We start from the raw sequence: 21,001 nt of genomic DNA on the forward strand, positions 1-21,001 counted from the left end.
TATTTATTCCTCCTGTTGACCCGGCGTTCCTTCACCAGGCTTCATTACACTTTGTGTTGTAGGCACTCCCCAACCCAAGCCCTCTCCATTTCCATGGCACAGGCTTCAGGGGGACAGCTCTCTCCATCTCCATGGAATAGGCTTCGGGGGGGGGCAGGAACGACACAACACAACAGGAAGGGATTAAGGAGACACAAAGTTGGGGCACAAAGCAGATCACAGCTGCCTCACTGTCAGTTCCAGGTCTTCATGAGCAAAAGGGGGGCCATTGCAAATGGCCATTGCAAATGGCTTTGTAGCCCAAAGCCTACACACATGGCCCTCATTAGTGAGGAAAGCCAGCAGAGGCTCACTCACCAAAAACCATGACCACAACTCAAACAAAGCCCAGCTTCAAGCTCCCAGTAGACAAAAGAGGCATGGCCTTACCTGACACTGTAGGAGACATGGAGAATGCCCAGGCTGTGTCGAGGCTTTGAAACAGCTGCAGGAACATCCTCTGGGGAACTCTGGGGGCCTCTGCTTACTTGGATCCACGAGGACTCCACAGGGACCAAAGATGGGAATTCACTCATGGCCAAGAGACAGCAGAGACAGGTGAATTTTTGGGCGCCCTGACTCTCCCTTGAGGAGCCTCAGTAGAGCCAGCAGCACACTGCCCTGCCTACTCTTCACCGGGCCCTGCAGTCCCTCCCCAGACCTTACCAGCAGCGGCACTGGGGTTTGGCCACAGATGCCATTATCTGATGTACCTTTGCCCAGAGCATGTGTACTATCTCAGCAGTGGGCAGAACACAGCCTGTGTTTGTAGGAGGGCTTGCCTGAGAATGCTGGGAGAGAGGCACGGTGAACTAGGGCCAGAGATTGATTGCCCAGCCCTGAGAGAGACCAAACACTGGTGCTGTCTGGTAGCAGCTAAGGTGGAAAGGAAGCTGCAGCAAAGCGGCACAGACACTGCTGGGCCTCATGGCTGAGGCCTCAGAGGAGAGAGGGTTCCGGAACAGGGCTGCGCCCCAGGATGCCTCCGTGAGTGATGGGCAGTCACTTCAATCATGGGGGGTGGGAGCAAATGGGACTTCCCCCACCCTCCTCCCGGGGAACTTTCTGTTTTAGCTCATCACCAGGACCACAAGCAGAGGGAGAATATGGCAGCAGAACTCTTTCCTGGGCATCAAAGGGCTGAGGACAAGGGATTCAGGGAAGAGGGTGGGTAGGGGCATCTGAAGTCACTTCCTGCACAGGGAAATGACATTCCTATTTGTGACTTGGGCTGATATAGCTTTTTCTCAATGAGACTCCAAAGCAGAAATGTGTTCATACATACAGGAGGCTCTGTAGTTTCTCCTTCATCTGTGAGTCAGTCAAAGTCAGGATCTCAGATGCAGAAAAATGAGATAGGATGGCAGGAAACTTTTATCGGAACATCAGAATAGAATTTATGCTCAACAGGTAGACACAAGACCCGAGAGAGAGCTGGAAGGGACAGAGAGCAGCCAGAGGGCTGAGAGGCTGGGGCACAAGTTCTCTACTCTTACCTCAAATGAGAAATGTTTACTTGAGAAATGGCCTTTAGCTACAATGCAGGTGTGGGTGGGATTTGAAGCAGGCGGCTAACGTGAAAGACAGAAAGGAAGCTGAGCCTACCACCTCACCTTGGCACACCTTACTGTCTTTGCCTGTTGTGGGTAAGAAGGAGAGAAAGACAAGAAGGACTGAGGACTCCACACCCAACAGGGAAGGCCACAGGCCACCTAGTCTGGCCCTGAGTTGCTAGGACATGACTTCAGCCTGGCCCATTCCTAATCTATTCTGCAGCCATGACAAATAGCCAGTTCTGATTTGGGAATACAGCCAGTCTTTGCCAAGAAATGATTCCTAGGAGCTGTGACTGCAGTGCTCATAGCCTGATCAGGATATAAAATCAGTGATGTCTTTGGGGACACTTTCTACCTAAAAGGTCTGACAATTCAGCCACCACAGCAGGTGATGCAAATTGCCCAAATCCAACATCCAGGAATGCCTGCTATTTCCAATTTCCTCTTCTCCAATCCTGTTACTCAAGCTTCCAAGTGACAATCTTCCCTCAACTTTTAAGGAACCTGGAACAAGAAAACAAGGGCTACATATCTTATGTCTAGATGTTTTAAAGTTATCAATCAAGCTAAAAACTGTTAAAAGATTTTGTTTTCTTATTTTGACATAACTTCCTCACAACCTAAAAGGCCAGGTATAAATTTAGAAATCCTAGGACCTTTTGGAGCAGTGGTTAGAATGGGGTGGCACAGGGGAACCGGCTTCCAGCCCAAGTTACAGCTTGCCCCCTTCTCTGCCCAATCCTGGCCCCACATGTGACTCACACACTCTTAGGTGGTCATGCCATCCACCCTCCCCACATTCTATTCACACTCCACAGACAAATGCCCTCTGGCCTGGGGTGCCTGGAGTGTCAAAAGTGCCCTTGGCCCACAGACTCCTCAGTCCACAGGGAAAAGCACAGCCAGAGGAAGACACATGGGGCCCGGTCCTCAGGGCAAAGATGTGTGAGATCAGTCTGACCATTTTAGTAAAGGCCCAGGCTCATCCCTTCAGCCAGGAACAAACCTGGCATGTTTCTGCCAGGTACTAAGTCCTCAGCACATCACTACTCACAATGGCATGAATTCCTCATCTTAGAATAAGGAACTTAGGCTCTGTGCTGAGTTCCCTTCTCATCCATGCTTATGACTCAGGAATTTGATCAGAAGTTAATACAAGGAGAAATTACAATGTAGCCCAGCAGAAGCCGAGCAGGTTACCTACAAAAAAAAAAAAAAAAAAAAAAACTGCTTTTGCTTTTTTGGGCATCACCTGTCAGAAATTCAAGCGAATTTCTGTATGACTGACAGTCATACTGATTAAGATGTCAGCTGAATAGATATTTAAGTATTTGAAAAATACAGAGAATTTGTCAAAACCATCTGGGAGCCAAAAAATATTTCAAAATGGAACAGAGACCATCCTCAACCCAGCAATAAATGCTCTTCCTCTGAAGGTCACGCTGCCTGTGCAGATCCAGGAAGGTACAGTCCCTAGATGGTGGTTAAGGTCCCTGGCTGGCCTGCATCTACCTACTTAGCCTAGGGGGAGAGGTACTGCCCACCTACCCCTCAAGAGCAGAGAGCACCTTTCTCCTTTGATCTGTCTTCCCATTCCAACACCTCTTTCCCCAGGGCCCCAGCATCCTCCACCTTTTCAAAGCACTTATATGGAAAGTGGAACCCACTTGGGCATAAAATCACCTGCACCTAATACTCCAGACCCTAAAACATATGACCTCCTTTTCTTTCTTTTTTCTTTTTTTTTCTTTTTCTTATTGGAGTCCAATTTGCCAACATATATCACCCAGTGCTCATCCCATCAAGTGTCCCCCTCAGTGCCCATCACCCAGTCACCCCAACCCCCTGCCCACCTCCCTTTCCACTACCCCTTGTTCGTTTCCCAGAGTTAGGAGTCTCTCATGTTCTGTCATCCTCACTGACATTTTCACTCATTTTATCTCCTTTCCCCTTTATTCCCTTTCACTATTTTTTATATTCCCCAAATGAATGAGAGCATATAATGTTTGTCCTTCTCCAATTGACTAATTTCAGTCAGCACAATACCCTCCAGTTCCATCCATGTTGAAGCAAATGGTTGACCTCCTTTTCTTAAGCACCCCACCTGAAATCTAACTTGGGTAGCCTTTGGCTAGGTGTTTGTTCACAGAACCAATTTCTGAAATAATTCGTATCTTACACCAATTGACTTCATATCCCTCCTACAGATATTTACTTTTTTTATAAGCAAACAAATAAGATGCATGTTAGCCCAAATGAGTCTCCCTGCTAAAATTTCTGATAGTTTAACAGAATTAAATGGAAAAACTAGGGATGCCTGGGTGGCTCAGTCAGTTAAGTGCCTGCCTTTGGCTCAAGTCATGATCCTAAGGTCCTGAAATTGAGCCCTGAGTCAGACTCCTTGTTCAGTGGGGAGCCTGCTTCTTTCTCACTCTCCCTCTGCCTGCCTCTCTCTCCTGCTGCTTATGCTCACAAATAAAATCTTAAAAAGGGGGAGGGGGTACTTGCCATGTGAGTGCTGGTGGAAGAAGTGGTGAGTGAGGGTCAGGTGCAGGGCTGACCTGCCTGGAATACAGCTGCCCTGGACCTCCCTCAGGAGAGATCTCCATCTCCATTTCTGAGAGCACAGACCTTGCACCTTCCTCCATCTCCACAGCCACCTCCTGCCTTGGAGGCATTGGTAGCTAAGGGGTGAGGTGGGAGTGGTAGTATTCTAGAGTTCTACTCATGGGCTTGCTCTCTCACTTAGAAAACATACTTTGAAATATTTCAGACATATCAGTTTATAGAGCAGTGAACTCTCATGTACCCACCAATAATTACCAAGAGCTCTGAAGCTTGATCCCCTAGCCTTCCCTTGTGCCCTTCTCTCTTGTATTCCTCTCTGTTCCCCAGAGATAGCCCTTCTGCTAAATTACATGTTCATCTTTCCTAGTTTTTTTTTTTTTGTATAATTTAGGATCTTTATGGTAATACTTCTAACATTAGACAAGATAAGTAGCTACAGTCTGCTGTTTCCATACTGCCCTGGAACTCTGGGGACTACTTGCTCATAACTGCTGCTGTGGACTATCACCTGTATTGCTCTCCCTCCACTTCCACTGGGCTTGAATATCCTTTCCAAGGACCTCTGAACTCCACCACTTCAGGGAAGTTTGACAGAGACTTTTGGGTGTTATTTTCACATAAGTCATAAGTCATTTTTTTTTAAGATTTTATTTATTTATCCATGACAGACACAGAGAGATGCAAAGAGAGAGGCAGAAACACAGGGAGAAGGAGAAACAGGCTCCATGCAGGGACCCCGACGTGGGACTTGATCCCGGGTCTCCAGAATCACACCCTGGGCTGAAGGCGGCGCTAAACCGCTGAGCCACCCAGGCTGCCCCATAAGTCATTTTATATTCACGTAAAGCACAGATAGGGACTGTGTACAAAGTGTAAATATACCCTGCATGGATGCTTGAGGCCAGTGTGCCTCTACACCTGGCCTGTTTTGTTCCATCCTTTTTTTGTTTTTTTTTTTGTTTTTTTTTTGTTTTTTTTTGTTTTTTTGTTTTGTTCCATCCTAACCACCTGTCCCATTCATTAAAACCTAAGCTTCTTTGCATGGTGACAGATGGTAACTACATGTATTGTACTGACCACTTTACAGTGTACACAAATATTGAATTGTTCTGTTGTATACCTGAAACTTATACGTTATATACCAATTTTACCTCAATAAAAAAAAACCTAAGCTTTTCAGAGACCATTTTTGTCACATCCCAAACTCCAAGCCCGAAGCATGATGTGGGCTCCCAGTAATTACAGGATGCTTGCTTGCTTGCTTGAGGAACACATCAGTGTGAGAATGGCAGCTCTGAGAGGAAAAGATTGGAGTCAACTGGAACTGTTAATAAATACACTTTTTTCTGCACTAAAAAACAAAAGAAAAATGTTATGCATTAAAAAATGGAAAACTTACTGAACATGTTCTTCTTTTGGGAGGCCTCAATGATTTAAATGATTAAACTGATAGAATAGAAGGAATTGAGATCTGCTGATGGCTAATAAGAAAGGTATCAGTTGATACCATGAAACACTGATTTGATGTACAAATATACCATCCCTCCAACAATAGCAACAAGATGATAATGATGACCATGATGATAATGGGGACTTTCTCTGAAATCTCCCAATAGCATTTTGAATGGGTTTGTTGTGCAAAACTTATTAGAATAATAGGCAGCTTTTCCAAGGATGATGTTGGAATTCCAAACATTGAGCATTAGCTTTTTGATAGCTATTTCCTCTCACATGCCAGGTAGGTGAAGTCTGTTTGGCATTAGGAGATAGTAAGCCAGAGGCAGGGAAGAAAAAGTTAAGGCCAACTCCCACTCAGGTCCCCCCAGAGCAAAGAAGTTCACAAAGCTCTCTCTCCAGTCCAGAGTCTGGGTCTCACCTACCATAGGCTGCCTGAACAGGCTCCACCAACCTGCAATTGAGTTCTCTGGAGTCAAGAGCTGTGCTGGAGGGAAGCTCCAAAGCTCCCTCTGCAGGGAAGGAAAGATTTGCCCTCACTGATCCTATTTTCTCAAGAGCTCTTGGGCTCTATATGCCCAAAAGTCTTGTCTTGCCAATTCTGGATCTCAACCAAACTAGCTGCTTCTCTCACTTCTTTGGTCTTCTTCCTGTTTTCTCCTAAGTTCTTGGTAGCTTTTGAAGGAGGCCCTCACCTGTCATGTCTGCCAACAGGGACTCCAGGACAGCTTGTTCTCCTCCGAGAGTGACAACAGCCTATACTTCACATACGGTGGCCAGTCCAACACCTTGGAGGTCCGAGATCTCAGCTACCAGGTAGAAGCACATCTGAGGGCAAGGTGGGAGGAGTGGGCAGGGAAGGCCTAATGATACCCCAAGTGGAAGGTAAGGGTGAACCCACCTTGGGGGCCCTCTGCCCCAAGTACAAAGGTCCAGGCCATGTAGATGCTTCAGGTGTTGAGTGAAAGTACAAGACTCCCCTCAACTACAAATACTGTAGCTGGAGACTGACAGGCTTAAGAGAATGAGACCTTTGTTAAAATATAAAACAAATTATGTAAACCTATGGAGAAAAAAAACTCTCAAACTTTTTTTTTAACTTCAGAAATAACTTTAGACTTTTGGGAAAGGTATAAAAATAGTACAAGTTTCCATATACCCTTTGTCCAACTTCCCCTAATGTTAACATCATGTATACTGGGGCAGCCCGGGTGGCTCAGCTTTGGTGCCGCCTTCAGCCCAGGATGTGATCCTGGAGACCCAGGATGGAATCCCACATTGGGCTCCCTGCATGGAGCCTGCTTCTCCCTCTGCCTGTCTCTCTGCCCCTCTCTCTCTCTCTCTCTGTGTTTCTCATGAATAGATAAATAAAATCTTTAAAACAAACAAACAGGGATCCATGGGTGGATCAGCAGTTCAGCGCCTGCCTTTGGCCCAGGGTGTGACCCTAGGGTCCCGGGATCGAGTCTCGCATCAGGCTCCCTGCATGGAGCCTGCTTCTCCCTCTGCCTGTGTCTCTGCTTTCTCATGAATAAATAAATAAAAATCTTAAAAAAAAATCTTGTATACCCAGAGCAAAACCATCCAAAATTAAGAAATTAACAATGCCATGACACCATTCACTAAATTACAGACTTCTTTCAGGTTTCAGTAGTTCTGTGTTTTGTTATTTGTTTTCAAAACATACTATCCCTGGAACTAAAACATCCAAAGTGCAAGGACCACTGGCTTTTCAGAGGCTTTCAGGGACTCCTTGGTCAGATTCAAAACTTCCATGTCCAAAAAAAAAAAAAAAAAAAAAACTTCCATGTCCCAGATCCTTGTGGGGGCAGACCCCAGGTGATCCAGATAGAACATGCTGAGGGCTGCAATGGTGAACCCCAGAGGCCCAACCCTGGCTTCCTGTAAATGTGAGTTAGGACAAGCTAATGAGGCACACCATAATCTTCTCTGCTTGTCACTTGTTAGCTGTGTGACCTTGAAAAAGATTTACACAATACCTTATACATAGTAAACACTTAAAAACATTTTTAGTAAATTACTATTGTTAAGTGAAGACATTGTTTTGTTTTATATTTTCTTTTCTGTTCTATTGTACATGCTTCCCATGTCTTCACTTCAAACTTGGAAGTGGCAGCTTCAGGTTCCCAGCATCGTGGGGAACCTATGTAGGGGCCCCTCAGTCCTGTTTTGTACCAGCAGGAGGATGTCTGCTGTACAGAGGTGAACAGAAGTTGCTGAAACCCTATGATCACTCAGCTCTCTGAGGAATCTTCCAATGACTCCCCACAGGTGGACATGGATTCCCAGGTGCCTTGGTTTAAGAAGCTAGCTCAGTTCAAGATGCCTTGGACATCTCACAAGGATTCTCGTGAGCTGGGCATTCAAAACCTGAGCTTCAAAGTGAGGAGTGGACAGATGCTGGCCATCATTGGGAGCTCAGGTACCACTAAGGGTAAACAGTGAGACATTGAGTTCCATCTCTCCTGGAAAGCAGAATGATCCCTCAGACAGAGGGATGCTTCTCACAGAACCCTTTGCTGATAAGTAGAATAGCACAGCAGAGTGGGTGAGAGCACAGGATCTGGGTCAGGCAGACCTGGTTCAAATCCCAAAACCTCCATTTACTAGTTCTCAGGTAGTCACCATCATTATGAATTACAGCCAGGGCTTAGTTAATACCTATATTGAGACAAGGTAACAACCTTTACAAGATCATAAGGCAGCTTCAAAATTGAGTGTTCTTTTTGGGGGAGGGGAGGGATTCCTCTACCACCAGGGACTTTCATTCATTTTTGCCCCAGGATCCAGTAGGCACAGCCCTCTCCACAGCTCCCACTTCTTAGAGAGCCCCTCATCTTAGTGCAGCCTTCAACCTCCTGCAAAGATCCAGATTCTTGGAGTGCTTCAGAGTCACTAAACTATACAAGCCAAACTTAAAATTATACGATGCCAGAGGTGAAAGGGGACTTGGAAGAACAAAATTTACCTTCTCCAATGTATTCTTTCTTTCTCTTTACCAGTTTGGAAGCCTCTTTAAAGGAGAGCTTTTAAATTATCAGTATTTTAAGTAATCAATATTTCTAGAGTGTCCTCCTGCCTCCCCTCAATACATGCACACCTTCAATTAACAGACGGGGAGACTAAAGTCTAGAGAAAGTGAGTGATTCACTTAAGGACATATATTTAATGCAGAGCTAGATCTAGAACTTTAGTCTTCTGATCCTCAGATCAGGGCGTTTCTCTCTCACATGGTATTAGAATGCTTTATACCTTTTAATTAATCATTTCCAGAAGTAGAGATTACTGAACTTTTGAACATCTCCAAATTTTTAGTCTTCGGACAGGGAAATTCCATTTATTGTCTAACCAAAGAGCAAATGAGATAATGTGTGTCAATGCACTTTGTAACTTAAATAACACCCACAGGTCAAGTTCTGCCCGCTTTTGACCCTGCCTCTGCAATTCTGATCTACACAAGAAAACAGGAGACATTCATAGGCCAACTTTGTTTTTGTAACTCCTCTTGGCTTTTCTTGTTATATCTGCTTTTTCTTCATGAGCTGAGAATTTGAGGGATATGTGGACCCTGTGGAGGCACTTCCACAAAGTCTTAGAGTCATCACAATGAATACTCGCTACACATGACCCTACATTAGTATTCCTGAAGGAAGTGAAGTCCAGAGAGACTGAGCAGTCTCCAGGACTTCTGACTCTAGGTTCAATGTTGTTTAGCTTCAGGTTTACTAGGCTGAAATTATTTAAATGATTTCTTTTTAACATTTATTTATTTCAGAGGGAGAGAGAGAGAGAGAGAGAGAGAGAGAGAAGAGGGTGTGAGCGAAGGGAGGGGGAGAATCCTCAAGAAAACTCCCCACTGAGCATAGAGCCTACTACCATGGGGGTCAATCCCAGGACCCTGAGATCATGACCTGAGCCGAAATCAAGAGTCCACTGCTTAACGGACTGAGCCACCTAGATGCCCCTCAATAATTTCTTAGAAAGATTTATCAGGGATACCTGGGTGGCTCAGTGGTTGAGCGTCTGCCTTCAGCTGAGGGCATGATTCCAGGGTCCTGGGATCGAGTCCTGTAGGGAGTCTGTTTCTCCCTCTGCCTCTGTGTGTGTCACTCATGAAAAAATATATAAAATCTTTAAAAATATATTTTTAAAAAAAGGAGGATTTGTCAATTATGCTTCCTATGGCTTTTACTCTACTTAACAAAGAATGAAACAAAGAATAAATGAATGTTCATAATTTATAAAATATAAATTAAAACAGCACCACTTTGGCTACTTCTGTAGAATCAGCAGTAGTGACAAAGGTGTTTTCCAATGAATGCATTTGCTGAATTGGAGACTCCTGCCACTTTATAAGGCTCTTGAATGTGCTTGGTGTTTTCTCCTGGCTCACCTGGCTCATAGAAAGTGTTGCCAGTTGCACTACTTAGTCTCCACTGAAAAGGCCACCCATTACTCTCATAAAGTGTTGTTTAGGAAATGTAGCCTTCCCACTTCTGATTGGGAATCCCACTGTACCTATGAATGTTGACAAAGTCCCCAGCTATCTCAGAGCCTGGATCTGATGATGTCTGAGGCTGGGCAGGGAACAGGACCAGAGCCCTCCCCTCTGCTTCTTTCCCAGCTGGTTTGCTCCACTTTCATTCTCAGGAACCTTGAATAAGGTGTACCTGGGAGGCAGCAGACAGGTCCCTTTCCACTGTGAGAGCTTCTGGGCTTCTTGAGTTTTGTTTTTTGCACTAGAGGCATAGGGCTTCTTGCAGGAAGCATATGTGTATGGAAAGGAGGGGTGGTTACATTTGAGTACTGGCACTTTCCTTATTTGAAAACAAGTTGCAAAATTTGCTTTCTGAAAGAAATTGAAGAAACCAGACTCTTACTTGGGGGAACTGGACAGATCCTCATCCCTAGCTGTTTGCAAGGTGTTCTCACAGCTGCAGCCAAATTGGCATTCACAGCTTAAATGGCTGTCAAAAAGTCTCATCGAATGCTTCTGGAAACCTGATCCAATCTGACACTTTCCCAAATCGATAGCAATGGCTGTCACTCAGAGGTGGATGGTGTTAACTTATGGCAACAGATCACTTTTTCTAGAGACAGTAAAAAGTACCACTGATAAAAATAAGAGAAAGACAAGTGTAGTATATAATCACATACACATGTAGTATACACATGTATACTGTGTTTAGTTTTCAAATTATGACATCAATTACTTTTCTATTTTTTCTCCTGATTTCTGAAAATTCCAGTTTTGCATTTTTAAAAAACACCCTGTGAGGTCAAGCCCCTCATGGGTCTCCTCGCTCAGCTGGCTGCTTGAGATTCTCTCCCTCTCCTTCTGCCACTCCTTTCTCGCCTTCTCTCTAAAAATAAATAAATATATTTTTTAAAACCCTATTAATTGGGTGGCTCAGTGGTTTAGCACTGCCTTCAGCTCAGGGAGTGATCCTGGAGTCCCTGAATCGAGTCCCACATCGGGCTCCCTGCGAGGAGCCTCTGCCTGTGTCTCTGCCTCTCTCTCTGTGTGTCTCTCATGAATGAATAAATAAAATCTTTAAAAAAAATTTAAAAACTCTATTAATTAAAAAAAAAAAACTATTAATTCTCCAAAATTAGTCCTTCCCATAATGCCAGCTTCTGAGCCAAACAAATGCTGCTGGCATATTTACCACCCCAAAACAGTTAAGCTTCAGGGTGCAATTAACACCGGGCTTGCTTGGGAGAGAAAGGGACTTACTAGAGGTGGAAGGGGGCATTTGCTCCAGGCACAGCCAGGGCCACAACTCCGGCCGTTGTCATGCAGCCTCTGGCTCACCGGCTTGAACCCTCAGTGTCAACGTGCTTCTAGCTCCCCACCCGCGCTCAAGCTGGCTGTGGGTAAAAGGTCTAGAGCTGCAGGTGCTGGGTCCAAGAGCTGTGCCACTTTCCCTAGAGGCGGGTCACTTCTGCGAGGAGCGAGCAGTCTAGGGTGGCTGGAGAGTCGTGGGCTGCGGCGGCTTCCAGGCTGGGCCTCGCAGCTCTGCTTTCAGGACGTCTCTGGTGGCTTCGCAGGCTGTGGGAGAGCCTCTCTGCTGGACGTGATCACCGGGAGGGACCATGGCGGCAAAATTAAGTCAGGCCAAATCTGGATCAACGGGAAGCCCAGCTCGCCTCAGGTGGTGAGGAAGTATGTGGCCCACGTGCGCCAGCACGACCAGCTGCTCCCCAACCTAACCGTCCGCGAGACCCTGGCTTTTGTTGCCCAGCTACGCCTGCCCAGAACCTTCTCCCAGGCTCAGCGTGACCAAAGGGTAACTAACTCCCTGACCCTGGGGACCCCAAGAAGCCACGCCACCCTTCCCCGCCGTGCCGCGGCGCCCAGCCCACCATCCGTCCCGCCCCACACTCGGCCTTACCTCGGGCCGCCTTTAAACTCCGCAGCCCTCCGGAAGCCGCCCGCCCCGGCCAGTCCCCTCCACCGCACAGGGCAAAATGCGTGAGGAGCGTCCAGCTGCTTTCCTGTCCCGCGTGGGCAGGCAGCCCCGCCGTCCTGTCCCCAAGTCGCAGTCACGTTCCCAACGTGGCGCCGGGCTCTGTGCGTGGGAGCCCCTCAGGGCGCACGGACTGAACGTGGGAACACACACCTCGCGGGGCAGGGAAGGCGGCGGCGCGAGCCCGACGGGCAGCCGCTTCGCGCCGGGAGGCCAACACCCGCGCCTGGCGCGTGGCCGGAAGCCGGGCCCGTCGCCGGAAGCCAGGCGCGTGGCCGGAAGCCAGGCCCGTCGCCGGAAGCCAGGCCCGTCGCCGGAAGCCAGGCGCGTGGCCGGAAGCCAGGCGCGTGGCCAGGCGTGTAAACCCCAGCTCCCCTACCGCGCCCCCCGCAGGTGGACGACGTGATCGCCGAGCTGCGCCTGCGCCAATGCGCCAACACGCGCGTGGGCAATGCGTACGTGCGGGGCGTGTCGGGGGGCGAGCGGCGCAGAGTCAGCATCGGGGTGCAGCTCCTGTGGAACCCAGGTGAGGGCGCGGGCTGAGGGGAGGGGAGCTGCGTCGCCCACCTGGACGGACGCGGGGCAGCCTGAGTCCCCGCGGGCCGACCGGGCCTTTCTCTCCGCTGGGAAGGAATCCTCATTCTGGATGAGCCCACGTCGGGGCTTGACAGCTTCACAGCCCACAACCTGGTGAAAACCCTGTCCCGGCTGGCCAAAGGCAACCGGTTGGTGCTCGTCTCCCTCCACCAGCCTCGGTCGGACATCTTCAGGCTGTTTGATCTGGTCCTCCTGATGACGTCCGGCACCACCATCTACTTGGGGGCAGCCCAGCACATGGTGCAGTACTTCGCAGGCGTCGGCCACCCCTGCCCTCGCTACAGCAACCCTGCCGACTTCTACGGTGAGGCTGCAGGCAGCGCCCGCACCTGCCCAGCCCCGCGGGGGCCTGGTGGGGAGACTCAGGAGGGAAACTCCCAGAGGCTTCCGGGGAGCAGGACCTCGGAGGGAGCCGGGCAGAGCGGGCTGCAGCGCACGGGTCACTTTGCCAAGTATCAGATGCTGGAAACGGAGGGCCTGACGGAAGCAGCTTCTGACGTAGCCACCGTCCTGTGCACCATAGATGAGAAGCCTGTAAGAATTCCAGTAGCTGGAGGAGATAGAATCCAAGAGGGTTTGCATTCGTTTCCAGAGTTGTGGTCTTTATTCAGACTCGGTAGGGAAACCTAGGATACCTAAGGTCAGGAGGCCCCTGGGAAATCTTAAAGCTGTGCCCTGGTGCCCCCATAGAGGCAGGGACCTGGAGGCACTGGGTGGTTGAGGGGGCCCCAGGGCACAGGGAGCTCAGGGCCATTTGGAGGTACTGGTCAACGAACCTCTAGATATGAAAATTTCTCTGTCAGCACCAGAGAGCCTTCCTACATGGGGTTCTGAGTTCTCAGCATATACCCCTGAGGGGAAGGTAAGCCAATTCCTTCATTCCTGGGGAGACAGTTGTCTTTACAGGTGTTTGGCCTGAAAGCGGATGCCTGGATCCTGAATGCTGAGGAGTGCTGTGGCTGCTTGCTGGCCGGGCCACACACCTTCACCAGTGCCAGGGGAAGCGGTAGTTATGGCTTGTCCAGTACGTCACCTGGAGCCCCAGCCTTCCTTCCAAGATGGCTCAGTGAAGCAAGGGCCTCACCAATGACCATGACGACAGGGACCATGTCCTTGAGGGCGGACACTGGGCCCAAAGGCACCAAGCTCTCTCACCCTCACAGCCCTGCCAGGGTCATCTCTGTCCCTACAGATGAGAATACCAAATCTGAAGAGTTAAACTCCTTGCACAGAACTTGCAAGGCACAAAAGTAGGACTCCCAACCAGGGTATCTGGCTCCCTCCCTGACTCCTGGCCCTGGGCTTACATCCTCCTCCTGGCATCCAACGTCCAGCCCTCCTCCAGGAGGATAGGCCACTCTCTCCAGCCTGCCAATCCTTGCAGTATGCACTCACACTGTCTGAACTCACACAGAGGGTACCTTCAACCTGGCCACAGGGAGCAATAGGCAATAACCCCAGAGGGGGGTTTACCAGGAGGCAAATGTCCATAACAGACCTGAAAAAAATTTTTCTTTATACTTTTTGCCTTTTTTTTTTTTTTTTTTTGGTGTGTTGGGGGGGTGGCTCTTGTCTACCACCTTCCAGTCTTCGGTACAGGACCTGCAGTACTCAGAGATTCTGGTGTCCTGAGCTGCAGCCCTGAATGCTGAGGAGGCTTGTTGCATTCTACAAGACTCCTCCTAGACCTTATCCTGTCTTGGGACATGTCATGAAAATGACAAGAGAGAAGAGGCAGAGGTTAAGAGGAGGAATAGAGGGAGGTGAGCCATCTCTGGACTAGAGTAAAGCTGGGCTCAGGAGGGCCCTGGCTATGACTGGGTAGGTGTGTCTATGTGACACTGTGGGAGCCCCATGAGAGTAGAGCTGTGGCTGGGGCTGCCAGATGTTCCCCACAAGTAACATGGAGGTGGGTGCAGAGCAGCCTGGTTCTCCAGCTGGTCATGGCAGCTCCCTCTTCTGGAGGGCAGTGACACAGTGACAACTCTACTTAGAATTGTCCAGGCACTGGCACCCTCCAGCCAAAACATTTTCCCCTTTGAGGGAGGCTGTTTGGGGAGCCAAATTACTAATCTAGAGTGAGAACTAGAATTTCTGGGTGCCCAGACTGCCCAACCACCTCGCAGCCAGCCCACCTTCTCCCTGTGGGCAAGCATACCTGGAAGCTGAGTCCTCATCACAAGCTTCTTAAATGGCCTGAGTTGGAGTCAGGGCATAACTGTGCCATGACCTTGGGCTCTAAAAGGCCAATGCCTTCTGTTCTGTCCTAGACATGTCCCCATAATGAGACTGGATGTGGATGAGGGCTCACAGGGCTTCTGGTGTTAACCCTTCTCCTACAGCAGGCTTTCCCTGAAGTGGATGTGGCCAGGCCCAGCAGGGAAAGCCAGCCCTAGGTGTTTCTCTGCTTCTCTCTGCTGTTCATGACTTCATGGTTCACTCTCAGAGGGTGGGGAGCATGTCCTGGAGTCCCTAAGAGCTGACCAGCATTGTAAACTGGCCTTGCATCAAGCTCCTCACTTGCAAGCAGGTGCAGAGACCATGGCCACCCATGGCCCCACATCCTCTCTTTACAGTGGACTTGACTAGCATTGACAGGCGAAGCAGAGAGCATGAAGTGGCCACCAGGGAGAAGGCTCAGTCCCTTGCGGCCTTGTTTCGAGAAAAAGTTCGTGGCTCCGATGACTTTCTGTGGAGAGCGGAAGAAAGGGAGCTGGGTGAGGGTACTTGTCTGGAGAGGTAAGGCAGATGAGGGTGGCTCTGGGTGCAGAACTCCTTGCAGAAGACCACCATCGCCACAACCCATGACACGTCTGTTTCTTGACAGCCGGGCCCTCCCCCAGGACACCGACCAGCCTCCGACTCCCACTGAGCTGCCTGGCCCTGTGCAGCAGTTTACCATGCTGATCCGGTAAGTATCTGCCATTTCTTCCCACTACCACCAGCCCTACCCCAGAAGTCTTTATTATATCAAATTAAGTCTTTTCTATCTAAAGTGAATTTGAAAGAGATAGCAAGAGGTAGACTCATTTTTAAAAAAACTGGTGTCGCCAAGACTAGCACTAGCCCTCTGTGCAATACAGAACACTCTTGTTTTTATTCTTTAAACAAAATCAAAATGTCCTTATTGGCCAGATGATTGGAGAAATTACATAGGCTTGTGGAGAACTCAGATAATACAGGAGAAGCTTAAGTGGAAAGGGAAGATTTCCTGTCACACCAGCCCTCAAAGAAAACCAGACCCAATGTTTAGTGTGAGTCTTTCTAGGTATTCCCATGCACACAAGCATTTTAGGGCATAGATAGGATCATACTCTTACTATTGTTCTGTAACCATTTTTTTGGTTTTGGTCTCATATAGAATAGGCCTCTACCTCTCATCTGGGTAGGTCCCCCTCAGCATTCCAGTCTAGCCATAGCTGTTTTCCCTGCTAAGTGCATATTGATGGTCTGATTTTTTTTTCAGGATTTTGCTATGACAAGTAATGGTGCAATAACTATCCTTGTATGTATGTCTTTATGTACTGGATTGGTTGTTTCCTTAGGGTAATGTCTTTAAATAAAATTGCACACTGATACGTTGACAATAACGTGAATTATTTATGTGTATCTAGTGTGAGACACATACTTTCATCAATGATCTCATTTGAGCCTCATCCTTGTGAGAGAGTAGTGCTAGTCCATTTTATAGATGAGAAAAATGAGACTTACAGAGATTGACATTGTTAATGTCACAGGGCTGGTGTATGTTGTTCCCTTGGCACCTCTTTTGTTTTCTAAGTCGTCAGATTTTTAATGACTTCCGAGACCTGCCAACTCTCCTCATCCGTGGAGCAGAGGCCTGCCTGATGTCCTTGATCATTGGGTTCCTCTATTATGGCCATGGGACCATCAAGCTCTCCCTCATGGACACAGCTGCCCTCTTGTTCATGATTGGAGCTCTCATCCCTTTCAACGTGATCCTGGATGTCATTGCCAAATGTGAGTATGGCTTGCTCTCTGTAACTCACACTTGGAACAGCCAGAGGACCATGGGATACATCACCTTTCTGAGCTGATCCAAAGCTGACCTCTGTTCCTCCAAACTTCTGGGGAGAATAGGTTTGCTGAATGGTTTCACCATGATTGCAAAATAAAAGGTGATGATTGTTTTTAAAGTTCGTACATTAATATTAGTATGCAAATGAAAGACGATTACCCAGGAGTCTTAGGCATTCCTATTATAACAGGAATTATACTTGACAGCAATGCACAAGTCAGAGAATTACAAACGTCTATATTAGGATGGTTTAACTCTGCCTGCTTTTTAAAAATAGAAGACATTTAGGCAATATGACTATTTATAATTGTACTAAGACTCAAAAGAAAACACTAAAAATTAATGTCATTTTCATTCTCCTTTTCTCCCTTTTGTTAGGTCACTCAGAGAGGGCAATGCTTTACTATGAACTAGAAGATGGACTGTACACTGCTGGTCCATATTTCTTTACCAAGGTGACTGGTCAGGGCTGAGAGCAAGTGACAAGGTGGGGGATGGGTAGACAAAGTCACACTGCATTGACAGAAGCTCCTGAGAAGTATTTTGCTGAACCAGGGGACCGTGCATCATCTGTGGTTATAGATATCATATTTCCTAGGGGAGTTTCAGAGACTTGATGTTTTAAAATATTTACCTAAAGACCAGGACTGTGGATGAGGAATGACACTTTCCTGGTCAGCAGAAACCAAAAAAAGAGAGAAAGACAGACAGACAGGAAGGAAGGAAAGAAAGAGGGAGGGAAGAAGGAAGGAAAGAAAGAAAGTGGGAAACATCCAGCATACTCCCCTTTCAGATATCATGACATCTCCAGGAAGCAGGTCAGCAACTATTACTATACTTATTTCCAGGATGCAAAGGCTCAGAGAGGTTATGCAGCTGTCTCAAAGCCCCACACCTATTAGGTCTAGGCAGGCAGGGCGGGAACTAGAAACAAGAAAACAGATACCTTACTGCAGTTTTCACCCGGCTACACTGCCCCCACCCCGGGGGAAATGACTCTAACTGTCCCAGAGGGAGCACATGGCATCTGCAGGGAGCAACCAGCAAGGAGAGCTCATGTTCCAGGGTCCCACACCTACTGCCCTTCCTGCTGCAGGCTGATAATCAGTGGGAGGGAAGATTGGCATCACAGAGGATTACTTATCTTTAAACACTTAAAGAACAATGATAGTGAAGGCATTAGTTCCACATCCTTGCAAGGGCTATTCTTTGCAGATCCTAGGGGAGCTTCCAGAGCACTGTGTCTACATCATGATCTGTGGGATGCCTACCTACTGGCTGGCCAACCTGCGCCCAGGCCTTGAGCCCTTTCTGCTGCACCTTCTGCTGGTGTGGCTAGTGGTCTTCTACTGTAGGATCATGGCCCTGGGTGTTGCTGCTCTGCTCCCCACATTCCATACATCCTCCTTCGTTGGCAACGCTCTCTACAACTCCTTCTACCTCACCGGGGGCTTCATGATAAGCTTGGACAACCTGTGGACAGGTAAGGCCTGCTCCCCTCCCCTGGTCAAGCTTTTTAAGGCCTTCTGGGGCTGGATGAAGCCCGCTTTCACCTGGGGATGAGAATCCACGATTGATTGATTGATTGATTTTATTTATTGGGTGGCCCTGGGTGGCTTAGAGGTTTGGCGCCGCCTTCACCCTGGGGCCTGATCCTGGAGTCCCCGGATCGAGTCCCACATCAGGCTCCCTGCTTGGAGCCTGCTTCTCCCTCTGCCTGTGTCTCTGCCTCTCTCTCTCTCTCTCTCTGTGTCTCTCATTAATAAATAAATAAGCTCCATGCTGGGAGCCTAATGTGGGACCTGATCCCAGGACCCTGTGATCCTGCCCTGAGGCAAAGGCAGAGGCTCAACCGCTGAGCCATCCAAGCGTCCCTAAAACTCACTATTTAGATCCAAGTTAAGCCTGGTTTTTCTGGGTCCTGCTTGTCAAAGAAATGAGTCCATGGGAGAATACAGATGGCAGGCACCTCCTTATAATCCCCTAGCTGATAACCTGGAGGTCACCCTTGACTTCCCTCACTCTCCACGTTCACCAGTGTGCCAGGTCAGTTCTGCTCCCTACATCTTTCTGAAATATCCCCCTTGCCTGATCCCTCAGGCCTTATCTTGTCGTCTGGTCTTACACCACTGCAGTGGTCTATGTGAGCCTTGTCCTTCCACTTCTCTCTTGACCCTCGCCCATGGAGTGGTGCTTTGTAAGGTACAAATCCATGTCACTGCATTTTTTAAGCCCTCTGGGGTGGCTACTGCCCCCACCTCACTCTTCTGAAGTCCCCAACACATTCCATACACTCATCTCAGAGCCTGTGTGGCTGGCTCTTCTCTGTCCACCCCTGCCCCTGCTTCTATGGCTGCTCTCTTCTCCTTGGCCTTTCCTGACCAGCCCGGCTGGGCTTGTTCTTTTCTCCTGTTCCTGGCACTGTGATACTACCTTGGGGTCAGGGCACAGACTCAAATTGCGGCTGTACCTCCATGAAGCTGAGCATATGCTGGGACACACAATAAATTACTCTCTCAAATTGTTATTCATAAAACTTGGTGACCCCCGAGCCACCTGGCCCTTCCACTTCAGACCATGTCCCAGGGTTTCACTCTGGTCCTTTCACCCTCTCCCTGCCCCCTGACACCTCAGGGACCTTGCTTCCCTTGGATCAGAGTCACCGGGGCCCTGGTGTCCAGGAGTGTTTCCCAGTGGGCAGGTGATTAGCCTTTGTGAATAACATGGATCTCTGTCTTCAGTGCCCGCTTGGATTTCCAAAGTCTCCTTTCTCCGCTGGTGTTTTGAAGGGCTGATGCAGATTCAGTTTAAAGGGCACACTTACCACATGGTGGTCGGCAACTTCACCATCCCTATTCCAGGAGATGTAGTAAGTAGCTGAGGCCTCCAACTCTAAATAGATAACATTCATCTGAATGTTTTCTTACTGAGTTCACTGATGTCTGTATCCCCAGATCCTCACTTCCATGGGCCTGAACTCGCATCCACTCTACGCCATCTACTTAATCCTCATTGGCATCGGTGGTGGCTTCATGATCCTGTACTATGTGGCCCTAAGGTTCATCAAACAGAAATCATATCAAGACTGGTGATTCATGCCCAGGCTCCTGCCTGCTGATGGGGACTTGAGAAGACTTCAACTGCACTCCTCTCCTTCCTCTCAAGGAGGCCCCCATCCCTGGTACCAGGAGGACAGTACAGGGAGCTCAGTGACACCAGCCCTCAATGTTGCAGTGGCGCAGGCTGGCCACAGGATGGCAGTAGAATAAAGACAGTAGAAAGGCATTTCTGATCACTGGCCAGAGTTTTGGGATTCCTGGGAAAGTGACAACGGAACTTAGGGACACCTACAATGTTGCTAATTTATTTCCTTTTCATGTATATTTATATAGGCAACTCAGTGCAGGATGAGAGCAAGTTAGGTATGAATTGAGTAGGCTATGCAAGAACTCCTGGATCCAGAGGAAACAATATTGCCTAGCGAAATGTTTGGTCTCATCTTCCGGGACTCCCAAACTCTGTGTTAAGTCATTCTCAATACAGAAAATGACCTTAGACATACCAGTGAGATGCCATCCTTTCTTTTTGTGTGGGATTATGGGCTCCAAAAGCCAAATGGAACAATTAAAAATTTGTTGAACATCTGTATACCAAGTATAGCTCATAATGCTTTGTTTATGTGGATGACGGTATATAATTCTCAACCCTTTGAGGTGGGTGGTATCCCATTTTATAGATGAGGAAACCAGGTAAAAATTCAGTAAGGTCACTAATATGTAAGGTCACATGTCTGTCATGTGGTGGAGTCATATGGGGGTCAGAAAGCTTTGGAAGCCTTAGGAGTTGGAGGGCAAAAGGCAAGTCCTGAGCCACCGTACAGCTTGGAATTCCAGGAAGGCTCCAGAAGATGAAGATGGCTGTAGAGGCTGTTCTTGGCTCAGCCAGGCCTCTTGGAGTTGCATCTCACTGGCCCTAGCTGGGTCTAAGGACCAGCCTTGAACCTTTCACGGTGGCTAGGGTATGGGATAGGTCATCCCCAGGTTGCATGCTTCATTGCCTGAGCACTGAGGACCGTCAGACCCAAAAATGGTACACAGGGGAGCAGATTATTCCCAAAGGAACCACCAGAGTCTGGGACCAAAAAAGGAGAGAGGTGAGTGTTTGGGAGGTAAACAATAAATGAACGTCTAAGGTTCCCTACGCCCTTCCTGTTGCTCGAGACAGGCAATTAGGACCTTACCTGGGAGCTGGTTAGG

General features: G+C 48.3%; 2 protein-coding genes across 6 annotated transcripts in view; one reads left to right on the forward strand and one right to left on the reverse strand.

Moving 5' to 3' along the window:
* The window catches only part of ABCG5 (ATP binding cassette subfamily G member 5), a 48,907-nt gene extending 37,191 nt beyond the window's left edge, over positions 1-11,716 (reverse strand). For 4 of the 5 annotated variants that reach the window (XR_007413597.1, XR_007413596.1, XM_049115489.1 and 1 more), the window contains exons 1-2: positions 11,377-11,716; positions 430-2,099 (exon numbers count right to left, since the gene is read on the reverse strand). Coding sequence is in view for 3 of the 5 variants with exons in the window: in XM_049115489.1 (XP_048971446.1) it covers positions 430-575 (146 nt within the window). In the remaining 2 variants the exon portion in view is untranslated. Of the gene's footprint in view, positions 1-429; positions 2,100-2,649; positions 3,344-11,376 lie in introns of those variants that run through there. The other variant, XM_025465320.3, reaches the window with a different exon arrangement.
* ABCG8 (ATP binding cassette subfamily G member 8) lies at positions 884-20,393 on the forward strand. The gene is made up of 13 exons (XM_025465306.3): positions 884-1,026; positions 6,333-6,434; positions 7,911-8,061; positions 11,691-11,929; positions 12,503-12,635; positions 12,741-13,010; positions 15,283-15,445; positions 15,534-15,617; positions 16,488-16,687; positions 17,124-17,200; positions 17,961-18,228; positions 19,487-19,614; positions 19,700-20,393. The coding sequence occupies exons 1-13, from the start codon at positions 967-969 to the stop codon at positions 19,835-19,837; spliced, it is 2,013 nt and encodes a 670-aa protein (XP_025321091.1). The 5' UTR covers positions 884-966; the 3' UTR covers positions 19,838-20,393.
* Positions 20,394-21,001: the final 608 nt, after the last annotated feature.

Source organism: Canis lupus, chromosome 10 (assembly GCF_003254725.2).
Source record: "Canis lupus dingo isolate Sandy chromosome 10, ASM325472v2, whole genome shotgun sequence".
Lineage (NCBI taxonomy): Eukaryota > Metazoa > Chordata > Mammalia > Carnivora > Canidae > Canis > Canis lupus.

What these genes read in the sequence shown, in the direction of transcription:
- ABCG8 (XM_025465306.3), top strand. Translation starts at nt 967, where the DNA reads ATGGCTGAGGCCTCAGAGGAGAGAGGGTTCCGGAACAGGGCTGCGCCC. An exon ending in CTGCGCCCCAGGATGCCTCC is followed by an intron (nt 1,027 to 6,332) that starts GTGAGTGATGGG and finishes GTCTGCCAACAG; the next exon opens with GGACTCCAGGACAGCTTGTT. An exon ending in GGCCATCATTGGGAGCTCAG is followed by an intron (nt 8,062 to 11,690) that starts GTACCACTAAGG and finishes GTGGCTTCGCAG; the next exon opens with GCTGTGGGAGAGCCTCTCTG.